The sequence below is a fragment of the Henckelia pumila genome, chromosome 3 (genome assembly GCF_033568475.1).
Source record: "Henckelia pumila isolate YLH828 chromosome 3, ASM3356847v2, whole genome shotgun sequence".
In the NCBI taxonomy this organism is placed as follows: Eukaryota; Viridiplantae; Streptophyta; class Magnoliopsida; order Lamiales; family Gesneriaceae; genus Henckelia; species Henckelia pumila.
This window is the reverse complement of record NC_133122.1, coordinates 47,590,926-47,614,837: the sequence shown is the minus strand read 5'-3', so window position 1 is coordinate 47,614,837 and position 23,912 is coordinate 47,590,926. Positions and strand designations below refer to the sequence as shown.

The 23,912-nt window shown below is 35.5% G+C and overlaps 3 protein-coding genes and 1 long non-coding RNA gene across 6 annotated transcripts; 2 read left to right on the top strand and 2 right to left on the bottom strand.

Annotated features, from left to right (window-relative positions):
* Nucleotides 1-6,358: 6,358 nt before the first annotated feature.
* On the bottom strand, nucleotides 6,359-8,075 carry LOC140892086 (hydroquinone glucosyltransferase-like). Its single transcript, XM_073300830.1, has one exon. It carries the CDS (start codon nucleotides 7,978-7,980, stop codon nucleotides 6,550-6,552), a length of 1,431 nt encoding a protein of 476 aa, XP_073156931.1. The 5' UTR covers nucleotides 7,981-8,075; the 3' UTR covers nucleotides 6,359-6,549.
* A 1,472-nt stretch (nucleotides 8,076-9,547) lies between these two features.
* Nucleotides 9,548-13,129, top strand: LOC140891652 (uncharacterized). Its single transcript, XR_012152589.1, has 3 exons — nucleotides 9,548-9,687; nucleotides 10,960-12,429; nucleotides 12,762-13,129. It is a non-coding gene; the product is annotated as an uncharacterized lncRNA (long non-coding RNA).
* Nucleotides 13,130-15,609: 2,480 nt separating this feature from the next.
* LOC140891156 (exosome complex component RRP41 homolog) lies at nucleotides 15,610-18,639 on the top strand. Of its 2 annotated transcripts, XM_073299491.1 has the most exons (11): nucleotides 15,610-15,744; nucleotides 15,837-15,883; nucleotides 16,065-16,125; nucleotides 16,606-16,644; nucleotides 16,729-16,796; nucleotides 17,297-17,375; nucleotides 17,473-17,509; nucleotides 17,577-17,693; nucleotides 17,827-17,912; nucleotides 18,226-18,315; nucleotides 18,396-18,639. In XM_073299491.1, the coding sequence occupies exons 1-11, from the start codon at nucleotides 15,691-15,693 to the stop codon at nucleotides 18,441-18,443; spliced, it is 726 nt and encodes a 241-aa protein (XP_073155592.1). In that variant the 5' UTR covers nucleotides 15,610-15,690; the 3' UTR covers nucleotides 18,444-18,639. The 2 variants fall into 2 exon arrangements, with proteins under 2 accessions (XP_073155592.1, XP_073155593.1); XM_073299492.1 differs by lacking the exon at nucleotides 18,226-18,315.
* A 480-nt stretch (nucleotides 18,640-19,119) lies between these two features.
* LOC140887263 (putative glucose-6-phosphate 1-epimerase) lies at nucleotides 19,120-23,615 on the bottom strand. Of its 2 annotated transcripts, none has more exons than XM_073294396.1 (8): nucleotides 22,375-23,615; nucleotides 22,135-22,209; nucleotides 20,943-20,999; nucleotides 20,696-20,859; nucleotides 20,493-20,627; nucleotides 20,164-20,266; nucleotides 19,657-19,756; nucleotides 19,120-19,481 (listed from the first exon to the last, which is right to left on the bottom strand). In XM_073294396.1, exons 1-8 carry the CDS (start codon nucleotides 22,483-22,485, stop codon nucleotides 19,273-19,275), a joined length of 954 nt encoding a protein of 317 aa, XP_073150497.1. In that variant the 5' UTR covers nucleotides 22,486-23,615; the 3' UTR covers nucleotides 19,120-19,272. The 2 variants fall into 2 exon arrangements, with proteins under 2 accessions (XP_073150497.1, XP_073150498.1); XM_073294397.1 differs by having other exon boundaries at nucleotides 20,493-20,561.
* Between the last annotated feature and the right edge of the window lie 297 nt (nucleotides 23,616-23,912).

Sequence of the window (23,912 nt, the reverse complement as noted above, 5' to 3'; positions counted from 1 at the left end):
TTTGAACTAATGTTGATTAAGATTTATTTTTGAATCTAGGGGAAAACATATGTTGTGTTTGTTGGTCGTATACCCGGTGTCTATGATAGTTGGAAAGAAGCACATGATGAAGTGAATACATTTAGTGGTGCTCCCTATAAATCATATTTGAGCAGGAAAACGGCCGTGGAAGCTTTTGATGCATTTATGAAGAAAAGGTCGAAACAGTCCGCAGCTTCATTCGCTTTTAGTTACGAGAAATGTTCAACTTCAACTTCAACTTCCAGTTCTAGGAACGCACCTGAAAATCTGAAATAATGGCCGAACTGTTGGATTCTCAATTGGCGTTAGCGCAGGAGAATCGCGATCACGCATTACGAGTTGCAAAGATGTATGAAGAAATGGAAACAACAATGAAATCCTTCCAGTTGTGAAAGAGGATGATTGAACTTGTTATTGCTAAAATATTAAGCTGTGTTATCGACTAACTTTTTCATTTGATCACTTTGTAAGACATGAATATTTGTGTTTGTGCGTATCTATATATTTATGCTGGTTTGTGTACTCGTATCTACTCATTTGAACACCTTGGTTTTCGATTTCGATTTGATTCGATATAGCTAGTGAAAAAAAGAGTTAATTTGAATATTTGATGGCTAAGCGAAAAGTATCAATTTAGAGTTAATTTGAATATTTGATGGCTAAGCAGGAAGTATCTATTTAGGCTTAAATTGATATGTAGTAATTCATTTAAAATGGAATGGATAGTTTTAATAGAATAATAATGCGTAACAAAAATCATAGGAAATTGTAATCTATATGTTTCTACTGGCCTATTTATTTATTTTTGGAAGAAATATAATAATATAATAATGAATTAATGTATTTTAATGCAATGTAGGTTGGCATGCAAACGTGTAGAGGCAGAAACGAAAGGTAGGCAAGAAGTGTCTTATATTTAGTCAAAGTTGATACTGCATTTCATAAACTGATAATATTGCATAAACTCATATAAATACGGGCACAAACTCAGTAAAAATAGTGAAATTAATGTATTTTCACCACGGTCTAGAGAAAAAATAACATCGTAAAAAGAACAAAAGTAGCCAAAACACGAATTCAACCTAACCAAATTTAAATATTATGGCTGCCCTGCATAATACTTCTAACCAAATCATAAATCTAACCAAAACAAATAACCACCAGTAGCAAAACACAATTCTTCTCATAAAATCCAATAATGGTCATTTCTTGTTGATCGAAGCTTGCGACAAAGTTATTTTCTCCTTTGAGGTTGGTCCAGAGTTAGGCTTTGATACCGATGCCATTGATTGAGATGTTGATTGAACTTGTCTTCTTTGATAATTTGAGGCAGCTCTTAGCCGGGAGATAGTGGTGTAGTTTCTACCACCTTTGACAAACACTGGTTTGTGAATTATGGTAGATTGATTCACCTAAAACAATTTAAATCGTAGATTTAATATTTGAGAAAAAAATGACAATCAATAATTGGTTTTTGACCAATAGTAGACCGATTCAACTTACATTCACATCACATATTGTGTTCGAGCTTCCTTCAATATGTTTTCAAGTAGCACTTGGTTTTCTTACCTATATACAATGTTAAAATAATTTATGAAAGAATAAAGAAAAATAAACCAACACAATGCGCAAATACATAATAGTTGATATCATGGCATCAAAACAAATAGTTAGAGGACCAATTCACATTAGCCGAGCCTCCCAAATATAAAAAGTCTACTGCCTGGAGTAAGCAATCTATATGCCCATGAATATTCAATCGATTTTGGAATCAATATGGGGATGCCAATTATTTTTTCAAAAAAGAAGAGAAACCAAAAATAATCACAAGTTACCAAAAATAAGAACGTTCAACCATTACAATAATATAGGGTGAAGGAATTCAGTGAAATACCTGTAATTTCTCCCTTGTGTTGATGACTGTATCTATGTCCATTGGTTGGACATTTCTTTGTTGTGAATTGGCCTCTTTTTGTGAATTTTGCCTCATTCGTACAAGTCCTTTGATTATGACCTAATCGACCACAACCCTTGCACTTGTTTTGTCTTAGTAAAGCTTTCAATTTGGTGCGACTCGAGGCTGGGGGTTCATCAGGTTCCCTTCTTCACAATTTGGCTGGTCTTCCAGCTTTGTTCTTCTTGTAAACAGGAGGCAGTGGTGGGGGAAAATCACAATCGGGCCACAAATCAGGTCCATTGATTGGTATTATTGACCTTGAATAACAAATTTTGTAACATTCAGTCGTGTAATAGTGACTTACATAAGTCTCTGCGTCTTCATGCTTGAACCAAAGAGCGCATATTGCATGTTTGCATGGAATACCAGTCAAATCCCAATGTCTACAACTGCAAGATTTTTTTGAAAGGTCGACTGTGTATTGTTCCTGACTATTTGAGGCCTTAACTTGGAAGTTCATATCATCTGATTTCATGGGAATTTGTTTGGCAGCCTCCAAATTTTTTTTTTGTAAGACGACTCTTATCTTTGGACAGATTCTTGTATTCCACTTTTCGGCCTTCTCACGATTTAACTGAAACCGCAACATCAACAGATTTCTGATTGCTTCAAACATTTCAATTATTAACTTCTCTCTTGCATCTAAAATAAAGCTATTGAAGCATTCACACATATTATTTAACAATATGTCGCATTTGGGGACAGTGCTGAAATATGCCTTACTCCAATGATTTTCAGGCTTCTTTGCTAACCACTCGTAAGCATTACGATCAATCTCCTTCAACTCTTGCATCCGTCTACGAAACTCGTCGACTCTAGTTGACTTTGCAGCAGCCTATAAAGCATTTTTAACAGCCACACTTTTGAATCCATCATTCTTCATGTTGGTATGCAAGTGTCTTACACAAAATCTGTGCTCAGCATTCGGAAATAAACTCTCCAAAGCAGGAATCAATCATTTCTGTTTGTCTGACATAAATGTCCATTCATAATCATTCTCTATCTTTATGTCAGTGGCCAACAACTGCAAAAACCACATCTAAGAATCTTTCGTCTCTCCCTCAACCAATGCATAGCATACTGGAAATATGTTATTATTTGCATCTAATCCCATAGCAGACAACAACTGTCCCTCAGTCCTTGATTTAAGAAAGCAACCATCAATGCCAATCACGGGCCTACAACTATCTTGGTAACCAAACTTACAGGCAGAAAAGCAAACATACATCCTTTGAAACCTCGGTCTACCTTCATCACCAGTCAACTTCAAAATCACTGAGGCATCTCTATCAGTCTTTTTCAACTCAGCACAATAGTTTCTAATTTTACTAAATTGCTCCTCAATACTGCCCTCTGCCAAAGTCAATGATTTTCTCTTTGCTAAATAAGCCACTTTCATGGTAACATCTGAATTCAATGATTCACGAACCTGATTCTTGAACTCGACGCTTCCTAACTTAGGATTTGATATGAATTTTTTGGCAAATGTTTTTCCTAACCAACTTGAGTTCACGCTTTTGTTTTTCAAAAGCCAAAAACATTTATTGTGCTCCTCTTGGAAAGTTTTCACTTGCCAACAACTATCATTGGTCATCATTGATACATGAATTACCCATCCACAGTCATTGTTTCTGCATTGCGCCCTAAGCCTTTTGCCATCATTCTTTACAAACTTGACCGACATTCCTCTTTTGATGCAATGAGTCTCAATTGCAAATTTTGCTTCTTTCTTTGACTTAAAAATCAGCCCAAGCTTTAATTCTGGGTTTTCAGATTCAGTCACTAGATCAAACATAGGAAAATGTCGCATATCATCATAATCCTCATCAGAATTCAATGGACTCCTTGATCCATCATCATTTGCACAATCATCATCACCCTCATTTTGTTGCATTCTATCAAGCAAATTCTGAGATATGATCCCATCATCATTATACCCACTGAAACAAGCATCACGATCTATGAAAGTATCAAACAATTCATCATGTTCATAATCACTTTCGTTAAATGCATCAACATCTTCATCTTCACTGTCAGTATTACGTATCTCAGATCCCCCAATTCTTGTCTTCATCCTAATCAGTATGCTGCCCAATCCCGTCTGACTGCTCGCACCATCGTTACGTTGGATGTATATTTCGACCTCGTAATTCTTTGGAATATGAGGGATAATGTTCATAACATCTATGTCATTCTCTAAATATCTTCCATATTTCAAATTTTCTCCAAATTTATGCCAAAATTTGATACACTATTTGTCAAGACATCCTACATCCTCTGCATAAACCCACAATTCGATCATCCCTAATTTATCCCTATCAACATAGTCAAAGTACTCAAACTGTCCACCGATGTATTCTTTGTACTGAAGACCTGTTTTCAAATCCCCGTTATAATGTAGTTTAATCGTAAGACAATCTGGTCGTCCGCAAATTCCTAAAAAAATGCAAAAATTATAACTCAATAAATAATGAAAATAGTAACATAGTGATAATATGAAAATCAGTTAGAAATATATCTATTACCATAATTTGGAGTCTGATCCAAGCGAGATTTACTACGTTGAGCCATTAAATCTCATCAAGACGAAATCGAGTGTAATCAGCAAATGAACTTTTCTTAAAATTTTCAGTCCTGCAAATAATTTTTTTTTTTAAAAACTATGCTTAGGTAGAGTTGAAGATTCATAAAACATTTACACTACCAAGATGGAAGTCAGCCAGACCCGAATCATCCCCCAACCCAAAAAAAATTCTCTTAGTGTCTACATTTCACTGTTTAATTAAATTATACAGCATTCAGGTGAAATCACACGATTCATAATAATATATACATAGAAGTAACTAAATGAAACACAACCGAAAAACCAAGATAAAGGTCATCTAGGACTGCCAAAAAAAAAAGTTTGTTTCTTAATATTGTCTAAGTTACACGGTTAATTCAATTATATTAGGAAACCAAGAAGAATCCACACTATTTGTAATTGTATAAACACAAAAGTAAATTTGGGATTCATATATAACCTAAATAAGATGAAACTAAAATAAAATCTAAATTTTGGACAAACAAAGCTGTAAAAGCAAAATAAAATAAAAAAAAATCTGAAATTTAATCCACCGAGCAACAGAAATGAAGAAAACGTAAATAAGGTGAAAATAATATAAATCAAAAGTTTGGTTAAACAAATGTAAAGCCTAACAAGGTGAGACTAAAAGAAAATCAAAACTTTAGTGAAACGATGCATTCCCAAAGCAAAAATAAAAAAAAATTGAAATTTCAACTCACCTACTACTCGGTTGGAAGAGTCAATCCAGGTTCAGGAGGAAACAAGTGTAGTTCGATTGATATTCTTAGTCAGCTATCAAGAATAAATTATTGTAGCCACCCAAAGTTTACAGAATAGAGGGAATAGATTATGTTTACAGATTTGGGGAGAATGAAATTGTTAAAAATGGGTTTAATCGTTCTAGAGGTGAGAGGGAAAACTTTATCGGGCTAAACAGGTCATCTCCGTTAATTTTAACACTTCACTGGACGGAAGGATCAATAACGGAAATATGGTAAAAAGGAAGGATCAAATTGGGTCGATGTAAAAATGGAGGACCAAATTAGGACTGAGACCTAAAATGAAGGACCAAATTGGGAATTATCCCATAAAAATATAGTGTGACATTTCATATTCGAGACTGGATCAAGCATAATTTCTTCCGGTAAACCTAACTTATTTTTAGCCCGAAAAGTTCTACATGGCGAACCTCCTTGAATATGGCCCAAATAAAACAAAAACCCAACAAGATAGGTTATTGAAAAAGCCCAATCTCATACCGCAGACAAACACCGTGGAGACGAAGTAGTGGGAATTGGGACAAAATGATATACAGAAAATGGAGTCTGCTTACCGGCCCGACTTCCATTCTCGCCGGAATCTTCGGGACCATAGTCGTCCTTGATCTCCTCTTCATCAAAAACGTAAGATTTAGAATCATTCTCGCCTGAATCGTCGGGACCATAGCCGTCGCTGATCTCCTCTTCATCACGTAAGATTTAGAATCAGTTTTCTGTTGATTTTAGTCATTTCAAGGACTATACGTATCGAAAATATAGTTATTGTTAGGAAAAGTCCCATATTGAAAATTTAAGAGAAAGATCGTGGATTAATATATGAAATGATATCTTTATTGGTATGAGGTTTTTTGGGTGTGTTCCCAAAATCAAAACGGCTTGTGCCCAAAGTAGACAATATCATATCATTGCGGATATATCCAGATTCCATTGACTTAACAGTTATATCAATTCTCGATGTACCGAAAAATTTGATCATAAGTATATTTGCATTTTTTGGTACAGTACTATATTTATGTTTTTGTACCACTCCTAAACTTTTGTTTGTCACCAATTATTATTATTATTCTATTAAACCAACCAACCGCACAACAATTGAATATCCCCCCTTCCTAAAATGGCAAGAAAATATTCCACCCTAGAAAGCACAAAATTATACACACAATAATCTGCTTCAAATTACATGCAAACACATTACACAGTACGTAACACACCGACCAACATAATGATCAAGCCTTATTCTTCCATTTGTTAATCACTTGTGCGAGTGATCTTGTGGAAGTCCCATCTTCACCGAGCACTCTAGCCGCAGCATCTTTTAGATCCCTCGTCCGATTCCGGATCCCTTTCCCTTCCTCTCCCTCCACCAGATTCTTGATCACGTTCCCTATATCGACCCGTCCCACCAGCCCGTTTTCACCAACTTTAGGCCGCAAAGCCACCTTCACATCCTCATGCAGCAGCACCGCATTCATCCTCTGCTCCGCGTACAGCGGCCACGCGATCAAGGGAACTCCGTTTACGACGCTCTCCAGAGTCGAATTCCACCCGCAGTGCGACAGGAAGGCGCAGATGGAACCGTGTGCCAAGATTTGAGCTTGCGGAGCCCATAGCGGCACCACCAGGCCTTGGTTCTTGGTCCTTTCCAGGAACCCTTTTGGCAGATATGCCAAAGGATCATTTGTGTTCTGAATCTCGAAATATGCGGCGTTAGCAGACTTGTCGTTTGGGCATCTGATCACCCACAGGAATCTTTGCTCGCTCAACTCCAGACCCAGTGCCATTTCGATCAACTGGTCGTGTGAAAGCCTTCCCCTGCTACCTAATGAGATGAACAGCACTGAGTTGTTTGGCTGCTGATCCAACCATTTCAAGCATTTTGAGGAATCATGATCCTCGGATTTCGTGTCTGAACCCATTTGAACCAGAGGACCGATGGGGTGGACGGAAGGTGGTTTCGATGATCCACCTCCATGAATTTCTTGCAGTGTTTTGATGGTAACAGGCTCCAGTTCGTTGAAAGTGTTCACCATTATTCCCTCCGCCATGGAATACCTTTTGGAGTGGTGCAGAAGCCATCTGTAAGCTTCGTTTTTCCTGTCCTGAAGTGGCGCCACAAGGTCTCTTCCGTGAAGAGGCACGCATCCCGGGATTTGCAACTTCTCCGGCACTTCCCTGTACTCACAGGTCACCTTTTCATCCAGCTCAGGCAAGTGAAGTACGAGGGACAAAAGCAAGGCGTTGGAAGGGAAGAAGATATACGGCGGGATGCCGAGTTCCGCCGCTACATCAAACCCATCTGTCCCGAAAAGATCGACCACAAAAGCAGAGAACTTCTCACCATCATGCGAAGCTTTCACAGCGTCACGAAGTGAAGGAAGAGAGCGTGTGATGGTGAGCGAAATAATGGTTTCGATTAAGGTGCCCGGACCCAAATCGTCGAAACACACGGGCGGGAGAAGCACGTATTGTATGGAGGGAGGAAGATCGGAAAGAAAGGATTTTTGTGCTTTAGAGAGAGGGCCATCTGTGGGGACGAAGAAAGTGGAGAGTACACCGTGCTTGCTGAAGAGGGTCTTGGAGAATTCCACCAAAGGAATGAGGTGTCCCATGCCTGGAGTCGGGAGAATGGCTATGTGGGTCTTTTTTTCGTTCGCCATGGATGAAAATGGAGGCAAGCTTTCTCTGTGCAGAAACCAGAAAGAGAGATCGAGTCTCTACTTAATTTAACGTGATTATGTGAATGATGAATGGAGAAAGCTAATTAAAGCCTTGTTATATAGTAGTTTTTTTTCCCCTTGTTTTGTTGTAGATTGGAATTTTTAAAGTTGGGCAATTATATAGTATGGAAGGCTCGAGATTTAGGAAATTTTTGTCACCCCTCGTTGAAACAATTAATAAATGCATGTCGGGTGTTGCGCTGATAAATTTGCTTTAAATCCCTAGCTCCAAGCTAAACTTTGCATTGAGTTTTTGTTAGAATTTTTTTTTGTTTGCTCTTTCTAATCTACATAAAAATATACACCTGCTTTTTCTCGTATAAAATTCGATAAAAAATATTGAAAATATGATGTTAATATATGATATTTGAGTATTAAAAAGTTTATAACAACTTTATTAATATGAGCACTTACAACAAATGTTTAAATACTCAAAAATCATATATTTGTACCATATCTAAAAAGTTAGTACTCAAAGATCTTGTATTTGTACCTTATTTTCAATGTTTTATATCGATTTTCATACAAAAAAGACAAATATCATTAATATAAATATTTAAATACATTTTTAAAACTCTAAAAACATATATTAGTATCATATCTTTAACAATTATTACCCAAATATCATATATTACTATCAAATTTTCAATGTTTTTGTTCCGAATTTCGTTTAAAAAAAATATGTGGGTCCAGAGAATGTTGAAACATTTTCATGCATATTGGAGAGTGCAAACAAATTTTTTTTTTGACAAGGACTGAATACAAAATTTAGGTTGGAGTTAAAGATTTAAAGCAAATTTATCCGATGTTTGGATAGAAATTTGGTGGCGTACTGGTGTTATGTTAGCCACGGACAATTGTTTTAGCATATGTAACATGGGTGAGATTTTATGTGTGTTGAGTCGTTATCAGGAAAAATATTTAATGCGGGTGAGATTTCATGTGTGTTGAGTCCTTATGAGGAAAAATATTTTAATGCGGAACATACATAATTGAACATATTAGTTCTACACGCATTTCATACATGGTCCTTTAATACTTTATTTTATTTGACTATATAAATTGAAATCTCACGTTTCATTTATTTAGGCTTGAATTTGTTTTCATACATATCAATAAAGTATTGAACAAGTAAACTCAATCTTTTTTTAATCATTTGCTATTATTGAATGAATATTTTAATAGGATAAATTTTTTTGTAAGGGATTAATGTATTTAATAATGATAATAGTCTAATAGACTCATAAAATAATAGATAAATTTCTCTTAAAAAATTATAAAAAAATTAATAGATAAATAATATGAAACATGGAAATGAGAATATATATTTGAGATAGATGAAAATATAATGTGACATTCATATTTGAGACTGGATCAAGCATATAATCCGGTGAACATAGACTGATTTTAAGCCCGATAAGTTCTACCTTGCGAACCAGCTGAGTTTGGCCCAAATATAAAAAGCCCAACAAAATAGGTTATTGAAAAAGCCCAATCTCATACCTCTAACAAACACCGTGGAGACGTTAGTGAGACAATTGGGACAAGATGATATACAGAAAATGGAGTCTGCTTACCGGCCCGACTTCCATTCTCGCCGGAATCGTCGGGACCATAGTCGTCGCTGATCTCCTCTTCATCGAAAACGTAAGATTTAGAATCAATTTTCTGTTAATTTTAGTAAGTTTTTCTCGATTTTTTAGTTTTTGTTGATTTTAGTAAGTTTTTCTCGATTTTGAATCGTGATGTCTTCTGTGAGTTTCCACGAAGAAATAACATCTGAAGCTTTTTTTTTTTTCCTTCTATGCAAATCCCTTCGGGATCTGAAGGATAGAATTGGATATTCTCGGAAGGATGTGGTTTGGATTTTTACGCCAAAATCATTGATTAATCTTGGAGACGTTTTTTTTAGATTGTATCAAATACGAAACTGTCTCCGATTGAATGTGGAATGTCTGCATCCGAGCATATGTTTGATTGGGCATTTGAGATGCCGACACAAGGGCAGTACCCTGGCCACATCCAATGTCTAATTTAAGTTAGCTACATGCTCAAAAAAATTTCGACTCTTGGATTTAACACGAGGGTAGTGCCTATGCTAGCATGACTCTACCGTTTGCTTGACAGTTTATCGGCTTATGCCATTTTCTGCTCTTCGAGTCTTAGTTTACCCATAATGTAGTATAGGCAACATGTTAGATTCATTTTTCCCACCTATGATGAAATGATTAACTTCAGCTTCATGGAAAAGCTAATAAATGTTTCAATTAATCACTTCCTTGTTTGGATGATACATGTATCAGTATTACCCAGAGAACAGCTTCAATCCCCCATTCTATATATGTGTTTCAGTTACTTATATATAGGTTTGGGTTTGCCTTTACCCGCCTATCTGTCGGTGTTTCTTCGTAGGAATGAAAAATGTATCAGGCCTATCTAAAATTTATGTGGCATTTGTATGGTTATCGTGAAAAAAAGCTTAAATCTGTTGCAGTCTAATTAACGTGTTCACTTGAATCGATGGATTTGATTTAGATACAGAGATTTGGTTTAAGGAAATATTTGAGGACATCCACCCTGATTACTATTAAAATTGCATTCACATCAATTTTGTATTTCCAAGCAAGTCAAATAATTCAAAATCAGTGGATCCAAATCCGTCAATCTTAGCACGATCTTACAGATTTTGGTGCTATTTTAATTTTACTGACTTTTTATTTTTTCTTTTTATAACAATGACGAATCATCTTAAAGCTTAAAATGTCTTGGAGTTTATATTTCCAGCATGTATCTCCCTGGTAACTTCAAATGCCACTCATTGATTTCTTTGTAGGGTCCATACATTAAGCTGTCTGATTATTGAACATAATTTGTGGCAATTTCTTGTTCTGATTCTAGTTTTACGAAATGATTGTGCAGGATTGGTTGCGCAAGACTGATCAGAAGAAGCAAGAAACATCAAGTTCAACCAAGTAAAAGCCAGATGAATATGTGGTGACTCAATGTTATATGAGTTTGTTTGAGTTTTTGTGTTTGTTGGATATGTCTGCTGCACAATAACATAAAATTTTTAGTTGAATAAAGTTAGTTTCTGACGAACAATTGAGCATCACAATCCATGTGAATTTCATGTCTCGGTTCTTTGTGATTTTGTGGTGGAATGACCCTCTCTTTACTTTGATGTGCGTTGTATCATCCGAGTTATGTTTGAATAATATTGTGGGAGTTGCTTGTAGATAAGCGAGTGACAATGATTTCGTTTCAATGTTAGAATGTTGCATATTAAACTTGTCTGTTTGGGGAGGGCACGAGAACAGCAGCTTCTCCAATCTTGCACGGTGAGATTATGATCAAGTACAAGTGAACCATCCAAAGAGATGCAGCGCTCTGTTTCCCAGGATTTGACATTATGAGCAGGTTTTTTGGTCAATACACGCTACTCCTAAAGTTAGGCAACCATAATGTTTTTCTTCAGATACATGCATATCTGTTGTTACTTGCATAAAAGTTCCAAATACATCGTATTGCATCGGAATGTAACATGCTGCGTGACTTAGCAGGGAAATTCAAATAACTAGAGAAGCGCACTCATTGGTCTTGCATTGGTCAGTGTATATCGGAGTGTTCAGTATATTTTCGGACATCCACTTCTTAAAACAAAAATCAGAAATTTTATTTTAGTATTCTCCTCCGAGTTTCACATTCTTTTAATATTGATAGGTAGTATTAAGATTGTTTTCAAAAAGTGTTTATGAACTTTTCCCCAACATGTAGTATCGGGGAATGTTTATAGGAAGCTTTTGAACTTTCCATTCACAAAATTTGAAAAATTCAAAAGCGTTTCCTAGAAACATTATCAAACACTACCTATTGTATAGCTGGAACCGACGGAAGATATGCGGCCACGTGTTCGTCGAACCACGGCTGATGGGGAGAATAGAAAATAAAGGCACGAAAAATAATGAGCCACTTTATTCATCGTCCTCAACCTAATTCTCTGATTTCGAAATCTAGTAATCCCATTTTGTAAGCGGTATGGTATGTATAATGTACTCCAAATTTCCAATTATAACGTTGGGGGTAATCTGGTCCTTTGGACACCGCAGTACAGTCTGGCGGGAACATGGTGGGGTCTCCGCCTTACAAACCCTACCCCCCCTTCTTTCGTCACAATCAATACATTAATTCAAGCACACAATCTCTCTCTCTCTCTCTCTCTCTCTCTCTCACCCAATTCAATCCGAAATTCTTAACAGATTCGTCGTTAATTTGTTTCCACCATGAGAACATTGATTGGATTCGTTGCCATTTTAGCTGTAATGTTGGGCTACGCGATCCCTTCAGCTCAAGCGCAGGATTTGGCGCCTTCTCCTGGACCTTCCAGCGATGGTAATCCACAACCCACGATTCGAACCCTCTCTGTGTTTCGGATATGTTGATTTATTCGATTTTTCCATAAAATTCTCGTGGGATCATGTAATTTGATCGAGGCCGCCGAACGTTGGCATTTTGTGTTATACAGAAGAGAAATTCTTCGTTTTGCTTTTAGCATTAATTTTTTTTTTCAAAAAAAATGATTTTTTCAGATTATAATTTGTGCAACCTCTAAATTTCACCCGCCCTAGATTATTCAATTAAGGGAATAGTTGAACATGAAACTGTTTTGGTATCAGAATGTGCATTATTTACGTGTTAATTGATGCGTGCTTGAATTGCAACAGGGATATCAATTGATCAAGGGATTGCATACATGCTGATGTTGGTAGCGTTACTGCTCACATATCTCATCCATCCATTGGATGCATCTTCTTCTTCTTCTTCCTACTTGTTCTGAATAACATGAACATCTTTATATATCCTCCCCTCTACATGTGAAATTCCTCCATTTTTTTTAATTATCCCGCGCTTCTTGTTTCGATTGCGGTTTATCCAAAATGCTAAACTGTATGCTTTTGTTCTAAGTTCGTATATCTAGATTTTGAGGTACCATACACACAATGCTGCATCATCTATTTGATTGAGTACAAATGTTTCAACATCGTCCGATATAGATTTGATGTAGCACCAAAATGTAGAGAAGGATAGAAGAGAGGAGATGAATCATATTTCAGTTTAGAATTTCTATAATAAATATTTGATGGATTTAAATACATTAAACATTCAGTGTCATTTGAAACTCATTCTTCAGATTTCATACCATCGGTTATTTTTCGGATAGAGATATGCGTCAGTTTTACTTAAATGTGTTGGACACTGGATTAAGGCATTGTTTGAGAGTGCTTTAGAGTCTCCGCATTTTCATAACAAAATTTCAAAATTTTATTAAGTAAAAATTGATAAATGCTTCCTATAAACTATTTCAAACACTACCTAACTAATATTGGGGTATGGGACCAAGATACTTGCACCTTGCTCCTATCAAGTGAAAAATTAAATCAAAGGCGATGATTATGTTTAAATATTGCAAACAGTCCTTAAATTGGTGAACAGATTGAGAACAACGCATGAGAACCTTTATGAAGCCATCAAGACTCCAAACTTAAAAAAAAAAAAAAAAGCAGAGTGATTATCACAAGGTAGCAATAAATTAAAGACCTACTTCAGTTTAGTTTTCATCTCATGCATGAGACACTACTTGTAATAAAACACACCAAAATGTCCCGACTCTATATTAACACATTTTACTAGTACATATACATTAACACATTTTACAAGCAAAGCTATGTGTACATAAGGAGGTATGAACGCTCACAAATATCCAACAAATCAAAACGGTGAAACAGCAACAACAAATTCAAATTCAAATAATTTAAAAGGGCTACCCACGATGCAACAATATTTTCCTATTTTATATTTTATTCTTATTTCTATAGAAAAATGTATTTTATTAAAAAAACAAATACACGTACTTCATTTGTCAAATCTTTTTCTAAATATCGGTGTGGAGGTCGAGCTGTGGGTGCGATTTCACTTCATGGAATACCTCACATGCTAAGACAGGTGAAAAAACAAACAACAATATAATCATATTTCACTAAATTATATTAGTTATTTTTATCATTTTAGTGAATTATTAATTTATAATATTAATGGGACTAAAGGTAGGGATATGCATGAATTCGGTTTAATCGAATTGATCGATTTAATCCGAAAATTCGATTTTAATTTTTTTTAAAAATCGATCAAACAGTTTAACTAGTTCGGTTTCGGTTTTTTATTTAAAAAAATTATTTTTTATATAGATTTTAGATGATCATGACTCTTGGCTTGCAAACTCAATCCTAAAAGCTCACAGCCATCGAGCCCTAAATGGGCAAAGAAAGTCATCGTGCCCCCTTCGATTAATTTTCATCCCTTTGTAATAATTTTGAGATGTTTTTAATGGAAATTGCATATACTCTGGTGTTTTTTCCTCGATGCAATGACTTATTTGCCGGCTAAGAATGAGATTTGTAATTACAATTACACAGTTTTGCCGCTGTCGCATAAGGGTTTCTCTCACTGTTTTAAACTACCAGTCGCGCCATCAATGTATGTGTGATTAAAATATGAATATTATTTATTTTATATATATATATTACTTTTTTGTTTTAAATCAATTTAAATTTGAAAATAAAATAAAGGCACAAAAATAGAGAAAATCATGGAAAAATAAGTTTAAAATAGAGAAATAGATTTTGTTTCTTTCTTTTTTTAAAGGATATTACAGATATTTCGTCTTTGGTTTCGTCAAATTAATTTTAATTTGGTTTCTACCAAATTAATTTTAATTCGATTACTAAATGGTGTTCTTCTTTAACAATATAATAAGATTTCAAAAAAAAAAAAATAGTTGATTCAGTTCGATTTTGATCCGTTATTGCAAGTAAATCGGTCGGTTCAATTTTCCAAAAAAAGTCGGTTCGATTATGAACCGAGAAAAAAAAATTATTTTAAAGATTTTATTAATTTATGGAGGAGTAAATTACAGATGATTTACTGTATTATTTAGGGATGTAAATGAGACGAACAGTTCGCGAACTGTTCGGGTCTCGGCTCGTTAAAAGCTCGTTCGAGCTCGTTTAATGAGGCTCGTTAAGCCAAACGAACCAAGCTCGAGCTTTACAATATTCGGCTCGTTAGCTCGTTAACATGCTCGTTAACAGACTCGTTAACAAGCTCGTAAGTCATCTCTTAGATGAAAAAATAATAGTATTGATATTTAATTTATAAATTTACACTATGAAAAATATTGAAAAATCTATAAAAATTAATTTAGTAGAATAAAATTACAAATTTTTATAATAATATTATATTTTTTCAAATATATAATTTAGTTTTTAATTAATTTAATAAATATTTAAATTTATAGTTTAAATATATTAAACTCGTTTAGGGTCGATAAAAGCTCGAATAAGCTCGTGAGCCATGAATATATTCGTTAAATAAGCTCGGACTCGGCTCGTTTATAAATGAACCGAGCTTGAACATTCAAAAGCTCGACTCGTTTACATCCCAAGTATTATTTAATGTGATTTGGGCCCTGAACTAACGACATATCTAATCTAGGCCCATTTATGTCGGGTCATAGCTTCAGTTTAGTTCAGACCCAGCAAATTCATCGTCGCTCCAAGTCCCAGGCAAGCGCTCGGCCGTTCTCTCGCACTCACCATGGAGTACGTAAACCCTGAAGGCCTCCGGTTAGATGGTCGCCGCCCCATGGAGGTTTCACACCTTTTTTCAAGATTTTTTTTTATTATTCACAAAAAAATTTGTTCGTTGGTTGATGACTGAATCTATCTTCTTCACAACATTAGATGAGGCAGCTTCGTGCAGAAATTGGCGTAGTTTCCAAAGCTGATGGGTAATATTTCAGACCTTTAGTTACCTTGCACACGTAAACGCAGTCAAGTGTGTGTGTGTGTGTGTTTTCGACTCTAACTAAAGCATAAGTATATTTGTCGTAGAATGGATGATTGATTTTGCTCGATTGGAGCTGAGTTCAAGTGGGTTTAGTTTAATATTAAGAATCTTTTGCTTTGCAGTTCCGCTTCTTTTGAGATGGGCAACACCAGAGTCCTAGCTGCGGTTTATGGTCCTAGAGAGGTGCATTCTTTTATCTTTGTATTTGTATTCTTATTGATTCGATTGACAACTGTTTTGCACTGACAAGCTCTTGAAATTTTTTTTTCATAGGTATCATCATTGTCATTATGATTATTATTAATCCTTGAGTCTTAATCACTTCGTATGTTGGATTGTTAGTTTTTAGGGATATGCATTGTGGATGATAAATTTCTTTCGTAGATGATGCACAGAGATTAAGTGTATTTGTTTGTTAAACTCAAAAAAGTACAAGCCTTTACTGTAATTTCTTGCACAGTCTTTCTTAATTTCCAAAGTAAATGTAAACATTTCAACATACTCTCATCGTCCATTGTGCAACAGGAAAACGAGGAGAAAAAGCTACTATTTTGTTTAATGCAGCTACTTTCTTCTTATGATGTAGTTGCAAGTGTGGGGTTTTACAGCATCAAGTTTTTTCATTTCATGTAAACATGAAATTGTCTGCCAAATATTTTACAGGTTCAAAATAGGAGCCAACAGATCAATCATAAGGCATTGGTAATTTACCTTTTCATACGCCATTTGTATTTACAAAGTCTATTTCTTGTCCGTTGATCTTGGTTTATGTCATGCTATTGCCAGGTACGATGTGAGTATAGCATGGCCAATTTCAGTACTGGAGATCGGATGAGAAAACCAAAGGGTGACAGGTAAGCAGCTCTTCTAACTAGTTTCTTGGGATGATATAGTTGTCATGAACTTTGGATTATCATGTTTTTCCATGGTTGAATATGTGGGGGAGCAGATTGTTGATTGTTATATTCATCTATAACCATCGGCGTATTTATGCAATCCTTCGTCGTAAGATTCGTGAATGTATTTCTCTTGAAACTGCTTTGAATTGTTTGTGAAGACATAATTTTGTGTCTAACTGATGTCAATTTTAAATTGTTCTCAACTACAAACAAAATTTTGTATTTTCTTCCTAGTATTGTCCCTGTTTTTTGTTAGATATCTCAATTAAGAGGAGTGGAACTTTAAATCCACCACCCATTGCATGTCTTGAGGGTTTTTCTGATGGATGTGTCTATGTGAATGGTTCATACTTCATAGCTTGTAGGACTTTAAATCTGATCTCACTAGTGACTCAGTGGCAATGAAGGGTCAGTTATCTATGTTAGTTTGGAATAATATTTAATGTGACACACAGGCGATCAACAGAGATATCTTTGGTTATTCGTCAGACAATGGAAGCATGCATATTAACTCACCTAATGCCTCGTTCTCAGGTTCTTTTCCTACCTAATGTGACTCTTACTTTGAGGGCTCTTTAGTCTCTTTTTCCCTTCTATTAGAAATAGAAATAATTCTACCTCGTTTTTTCAGATAGATATTTTTGTTCAAGTTCTCCAAGCAGATGGAGGTAAGATGAGATGTTTTTCAATGTCATTAGCAATTACCTGCATGAGCCTGACGAATTTAGTTTCCAGGAACAAGATCAGCGTGCATAAATGCTGCAACCTTGGCACTTGCTGATGCCGGCATCCCAATGTGTGATCTTGTTACCTCCTGTAGTTCTGGATTCCTGAATGGCACTCCTCTTCTTGGCAAGTCGATTAGCCCCTTTTCATCTTAAGTTTTCAGTCTCACGTAGTACGTTGTGTTTGATAACTTTGATCATATGAGCGATGTTATTATATGGGGTGCATGATGATATTTAAGTGTTTTTAAATCATACAGATTTAAATTATGTGGAGGATAGCGCCGGTGGACCTGATGTTACTGTCGGCATTCTGCCAAAATTAGATAAAGTGACCCTTCTACAGGTCATTTTTCCAGTACACAGAACTTCAGTTTTGAAATTACTTTGTCATGCGTTTCTGGATTATATGACTCAACAAGTGCCCTAACTAGCGACATGATAGAAACTTATGCTTGAGCTGCTGCATGTTTGGAAATATTTTTAACATATTATTAGCTATAACTTTTGGTAACATGACAAGCACTAAGTTCCTATTTACCTTATATGTGGTTTTTAACAGTCTGGATTTGACTGTATAATCTTTGATACCCTGTTCTTAGGATTGTTTCTGGTTCAAAATGTCAAAATCCTCAGAGCTTTAAAGTTTTTATATGTAGATGGATTCCAAATTACCAATCGATACTTTTGATAATGTCATGCAACTGGCAATTGAAGGCTGTAAAGCAGTGGCAAATTACATTCGGGAAGTAAGGCCGTTAAGATTTTTTCCACTTCATCGCCACTCATGCCACAAATCTTGCAATTTTCTATTGATTACTTTTGGCAGGTATTGTTGGAACACACCAAGGGATTAGAGCTACGCCGGGGTGTATAGCCAACGGCCAGCAAAGGGGAGCGTATCAAACAAAGGCAATGCGGATTTCGAACGCATAGTTTTGTAAAAGTGGGGTGAATTCTGAGTTTGTTCGGTCTCTTTTAGTTTAGCGATGCTTCAAATATGGTCAGTTTTGGCCTAATTATTGAGCTTTGGCTCAACTTTTACCCGATTTTATAAAATTATTAGTGATCCATTTTACAATTTATGTTTCATTAAATTGGTTGAATGCTTATTTTTTAATATTTATTGACTTAAGTAAATGTATACATATTTGTTTTGGAATAAGGAATATTTTGATTATAAATATAAATGAATAAAATAAAAACAGATAAATACGATTTTGAAATGGTCGAAACAATATTAATAAATAAAGTTCTATTTTTATAATACATAAAAGATATTAATGTTTATAATAAATGATTAAAATAATAAAATCTTCACTAGATAGTTTTTTGCGACCCCCAATCCCATCCAAAATTCGCCCAGTAAAAATAATAATAATAATAACAGAATTTTTTAATAGAAGAAAATAATGAATATGATAATATATGTTCAGAAAATCTTCTTTGGCCCCTAAAAAGCCTCAGCAAAGTACCAAATAGGCAAATAACCAAAAGATTCAACCAAAACCAGCCCTTTCTAAAGAACCATCCTCTTGCAATCTGCTTGAGAATACATTAAAATGGTAGCATGCAATAGAATAGAATTTGGTAGCATGCAACAAAATAAAATTATTCGGTTCCGCGGTTTGATCACGCGCCTAAAGACTGTACCAGAAATTTGTCTGCAACATAACATGGGTATGTTTTATTTAGCTACAAGAACATCAGAAGATTCTCAGACGAGGGTGGATATTATCTGTGCAAAAGCTAGAAGGTATAGCTGCAAGTTCTACTTGACCTGTCCATTCCTCTCCCGGCTTCAGGGTAACACCCGTCTCTATCGCTGCTCCATCAACACAGAGCATCTGTCTGTAATCTGAATCGCCAAAATCCGCCATTGCTTTTGATTTTTTGTCCCATGGATTCCACAAAGCTGCACCAAGGATAAATAAAACAAGTGACACGAGTTTAGACGTGGGTCATTCTAGAGAAAACTGAAAATGGGAGTAAATGGATTCATTTTTTGGCAGATGCTATGGTTTTGAATGAAAACGTGATATTCTCAAACATGCTATTTTGGCCATGTTATGATCCTTTGGGCTTCGTACCAACATCTGGTAGCCCTTCCTTTCTCAGAACATATGTGCGCTTCTTCTCATGATCAAGAACAGCAACACAGGGTGCAGAGCTAAGATAGACACGATCCACCTAATAGCAAGCGAAGATTCAACATGATAAATCGCAGAACATGGCCATTAGATGCTATTCATAAGTTTAAGAAAATGAAATTAAAATGATATAGCAAATCAGATCTTCATCCAGATGTAAGAACATAAACAGATACATGAAATCGACCACACTAAGTCTAATTTCTTCCTTGATGGAAATTAGGACAATAGTACTGTAATGTCTATTGTTTGTCTTAAATCAAACTCCATTATTTTGAACTGTACAACAGTCCAAGCGCAACTTCTCGATTAGCGAGCCATGTGACAGCCATCCAAGAATTGGTGGGCAATCGCTGTTGTGCAACTATCCTCCTCTCAGCATTATACCAACTTATGATTAATGAGAACTAGACCCATTACCTTGGATTCTATGTGCAACAAGATTACCTCAGATTCAAAGGTTATGGCGTCTCCTTGCTCTGTAAAGCGTTCTCTCTGGCAAAGATTATCTAGGTAATCCAGTGTTTCTAAACCTTCAATCCTCACTTCACTGTGAACGACAATTCAAGATATAAGCATGCTAAGCATAAAATCTTGCAGACTAAAATCAAGAAATGATCTTGATTCTTTACATAAAATAGTGATTTCTGATTGTTTCACATTTAAGATTTTTGAAATCTGAATGAAGATAATGGAAGACTAATCATCAGTAGTAAAAGATGCGAAAGAATTACTTGAATATTTTCCAAATGATAAAAACCATGAAAACTGTATACCTTATGTCAGAAACAGATAAATATGTATGATAGGCAAACGAGAAGTTGAAAGGTTTCCCATTTAAGTTCCTGATTCGAGATATCAGCGTCAGGTTCCCATCCAACGCCAGAGAAACTTGAAGACGAAATTCGAAGCTGATAAAACATTGAACAATTCAAAATGCCAGAGTTATTTATAATTAAAGCAAAACCAAAATTGTTACCTATGAGGCCAATACTTCAAATCTTCTTCAGCTGGTTCAAGCAACAAGTCAACATAGGATTTACCACGAGAATCATTTACGCGCATAGGCGGAGGGTTCTCATCAATTTTCCACATTCTTTTCCGAGCAAATCCATGTTTCTCGAGTGCATCACAGTTCCCAAACTTCAGCATGGCAAGATAGATGCATTAATAGAGTGCACGTAAATATTGGATTATATAGACACGTAAATTAACCAATGGTGCACCTGGGGAAAACAAGCAGAGATTCCTCCTCGCACCGTTTTTGGAACCTTAAAGTTGGTCTACAGAGCCAATATAAAAGGAAAAGAAATAGATGGTAATGTCATAACAAATTATGTTTCAAAAAGGGCAAGAAAGGCTACAGAGTACAAATTCTATTTGTTTTCCTGCCAAACCTTTAAGCAGATGGAGAAACTATCATTTGCACAAAAATAAAAAACACAAGAATGTTCCTCTGTTAGAGTTATTAAGCACAGCCCTTTCAATGGCTGAAAGTGAGAATTACCATATTTAACAGCAGGAATCACAAAAATGCAGCAATACTATGAAGCGTGTATCCATAATTCGTTGACTGAGAATCTACCATTATACTGAAAGTTGTAGTTTGCAGTCAATGTGAAACTTAACTCACTATAACTATACACTAACCTAATTGCCATATTTCGATCCATATAAACAGCCTCAGAGAATAATATTGGCGATTTTCGCTTCTAAACAATATCCTAACATTTATTGCACAAGATTGTAATACATCATACATGAGAATCAAATAGTGATTTGTCTATGTAATTAATAGCAGAACTCTATGTTGTCATTGTACAAAGAGTTATAACCATTGGTAAGAGCATACAACCAAAATATTTCAAACCATATAACAGCCAAAAATGCCACGCCGTGCCGCAATGGCAGCAATACACAAGAGTAGAGGCAATTGTTGCTTCCTAACAATTGGTTTCAAATAGCTACAGAGAAGGAGCCACTCACCATAACAAGCAATGCACACAATCCTTAAATATTTCTATTGATAAGTCTTGTCACATTGAGTGCGAAAAATAAGGAATACACATCTACTGGCGAATAAGTGAGGTTTCTGTTTTTTCATTTCGTAAAGGCAAAAATCTATAGCAAGATCACCCCACTGAGAATGACTAAACGCATCAGAAATCTTTTATTTTGGCCATCTCAATTGTATAGAATAGTTTACCAAAGAGGTAAAACTAGCTTACCTTGTTTTCATTGAACATTCAATTCATAATCCACAAAATGAACATCATTCAGGAAATTTTACCCCATAAGCCAAGATTTACTTTGGTGCTAATATCTAGCCACTAACGCGAGATTATCCCCGTAAAACCTCAATAATGAATGAATGAATGTTCTCAAATGTGTGGTGATTATTAAGGACAGAAACCCCACCTTGCTACTGTTGAATAGAAGTTCTTCACCTCTATGATTCCTCCATGAGAAAACTCGTCCTCCCTGTAAACTTATCTGGATGATTAAAAATACACAATTACTAGAACTCCAATCAAACAACACATGACATCTAAAAAAAATTTCTTCATCATTAATTAACACAAACAAAGAATATATAAAATCATCGATTTCCATAATCAAAAACATTATATAGAAACTGGATCTACAATGAAATCTTACGCGTGCCGATGCCCCTCGAGGGTTCCAAAGCACAACCTGCTCGATTCCATTGACGTCCTTTGTCAAATGAAATGGTGCTCTGTTGTCCCAATGTGCTGCAGAGTGCCCCATCCTTTGAAGAAACGAATGAACAAAAAATGTCTGCGTTTCTCCAGTCTCCAGGACGACGCAAAAGCAGAAATAAATTCCTCGGTACTAGTAGTGCTTCCGCCCGAGAACGAGGGACAAGTGTCACTTTGACAGCTAATTATGCGAACTAACGCCAATGCTTTTCTTGTGCCTGGCTAGTGAGGCAAACTTAAAACTAGCATTTCAAGAATTCCATTGCTGCCCTCATACTACCATAAATTGGAAAAATCCTAACTCAAACGCTTTTGAATACGCAAAAAGATGAGATATATGCCATCAATAAAGCTACCTAAGGATTCTAATAATACAGAGCATTAGAACAAATCCCAGAAACCTTAACATCGAACTAAAATCCAAAGGAAAACCCATCATACACCTCCTTCTACCCAAATTCTATGGCAAGCCCACAAGGCTTCATGCTTACATTAACAAACAAAATACACTACTCTGAATAGTTGTGCAAGAACTTGAGGAAGCTGTGGAAAACTACAGAAAGAATAAAACCCCAATCTAAATTAAATCTGAATGACAAAAAGGAAAAAGAAATTAGCAAGAAAACTTTCAGCAGAGTCCATAAAATTCTCCGCAGTCATTATGGGTTCATCTAAACCCCAAGTGAATACAACAAACGCTGAAGTAACAATGCCACAAAGTTCGGAACTTTTTCACAAAGCATTTCGATTCCGGAGAACCCATTTCGAGAAAACCGTAAATAATCAATAAATGCCAAAAAAGAATCATAAAAATGTGAACTTTTACGCAATACACAGCATAAAACTGAAGTGCGATACAGTCCTGGAGTTAATCAAGCATTTATTACCCGATGTTAAGGGTTAAAAGAAACAATAACCAGAGCAAACTGCTAAGAAACAGGAGATTAGGAACATGGGATAGCCTAAAAAAAATCCAAACAACAAAACATTCATGTTTAGAAACAAAAGTAGCTTTATCATTTGCTTAGTTTTGGAGAAGAAGAAGAATGAGTATGGTGGTACGTGTAAAGTACACACAGTTGAGCAAACGGTCGAGAAGAAATGTGCTAAAAATGCACACTGTTTTAAGGTTACAGATTTACAAATCTGCTCCATGCTGACAGTCCCACTAGCATGGGAGCAAAAGGGAATCAAGAATATTATTTTCTTGAACTAAAAAATCGACATAATATATATTTTTTTCTGATAAAATGATATTATTTTTTGAAGTAAAAATTTTGAATATGGCAATACAATATTTATCATGAAATATATACAAAACTTAAACTTAGGTGTATGTATTCTGGGGTCAATTTTGAGCCACCATAAAGAATTAGCCAAGGTGCGCTCCAAAAATCAGCAAATAACAGCGCACAAATTTTGAAACATTTTGCGAACATGATCCTCAAACTTGGCACAACACGAAGCATTTTCTTG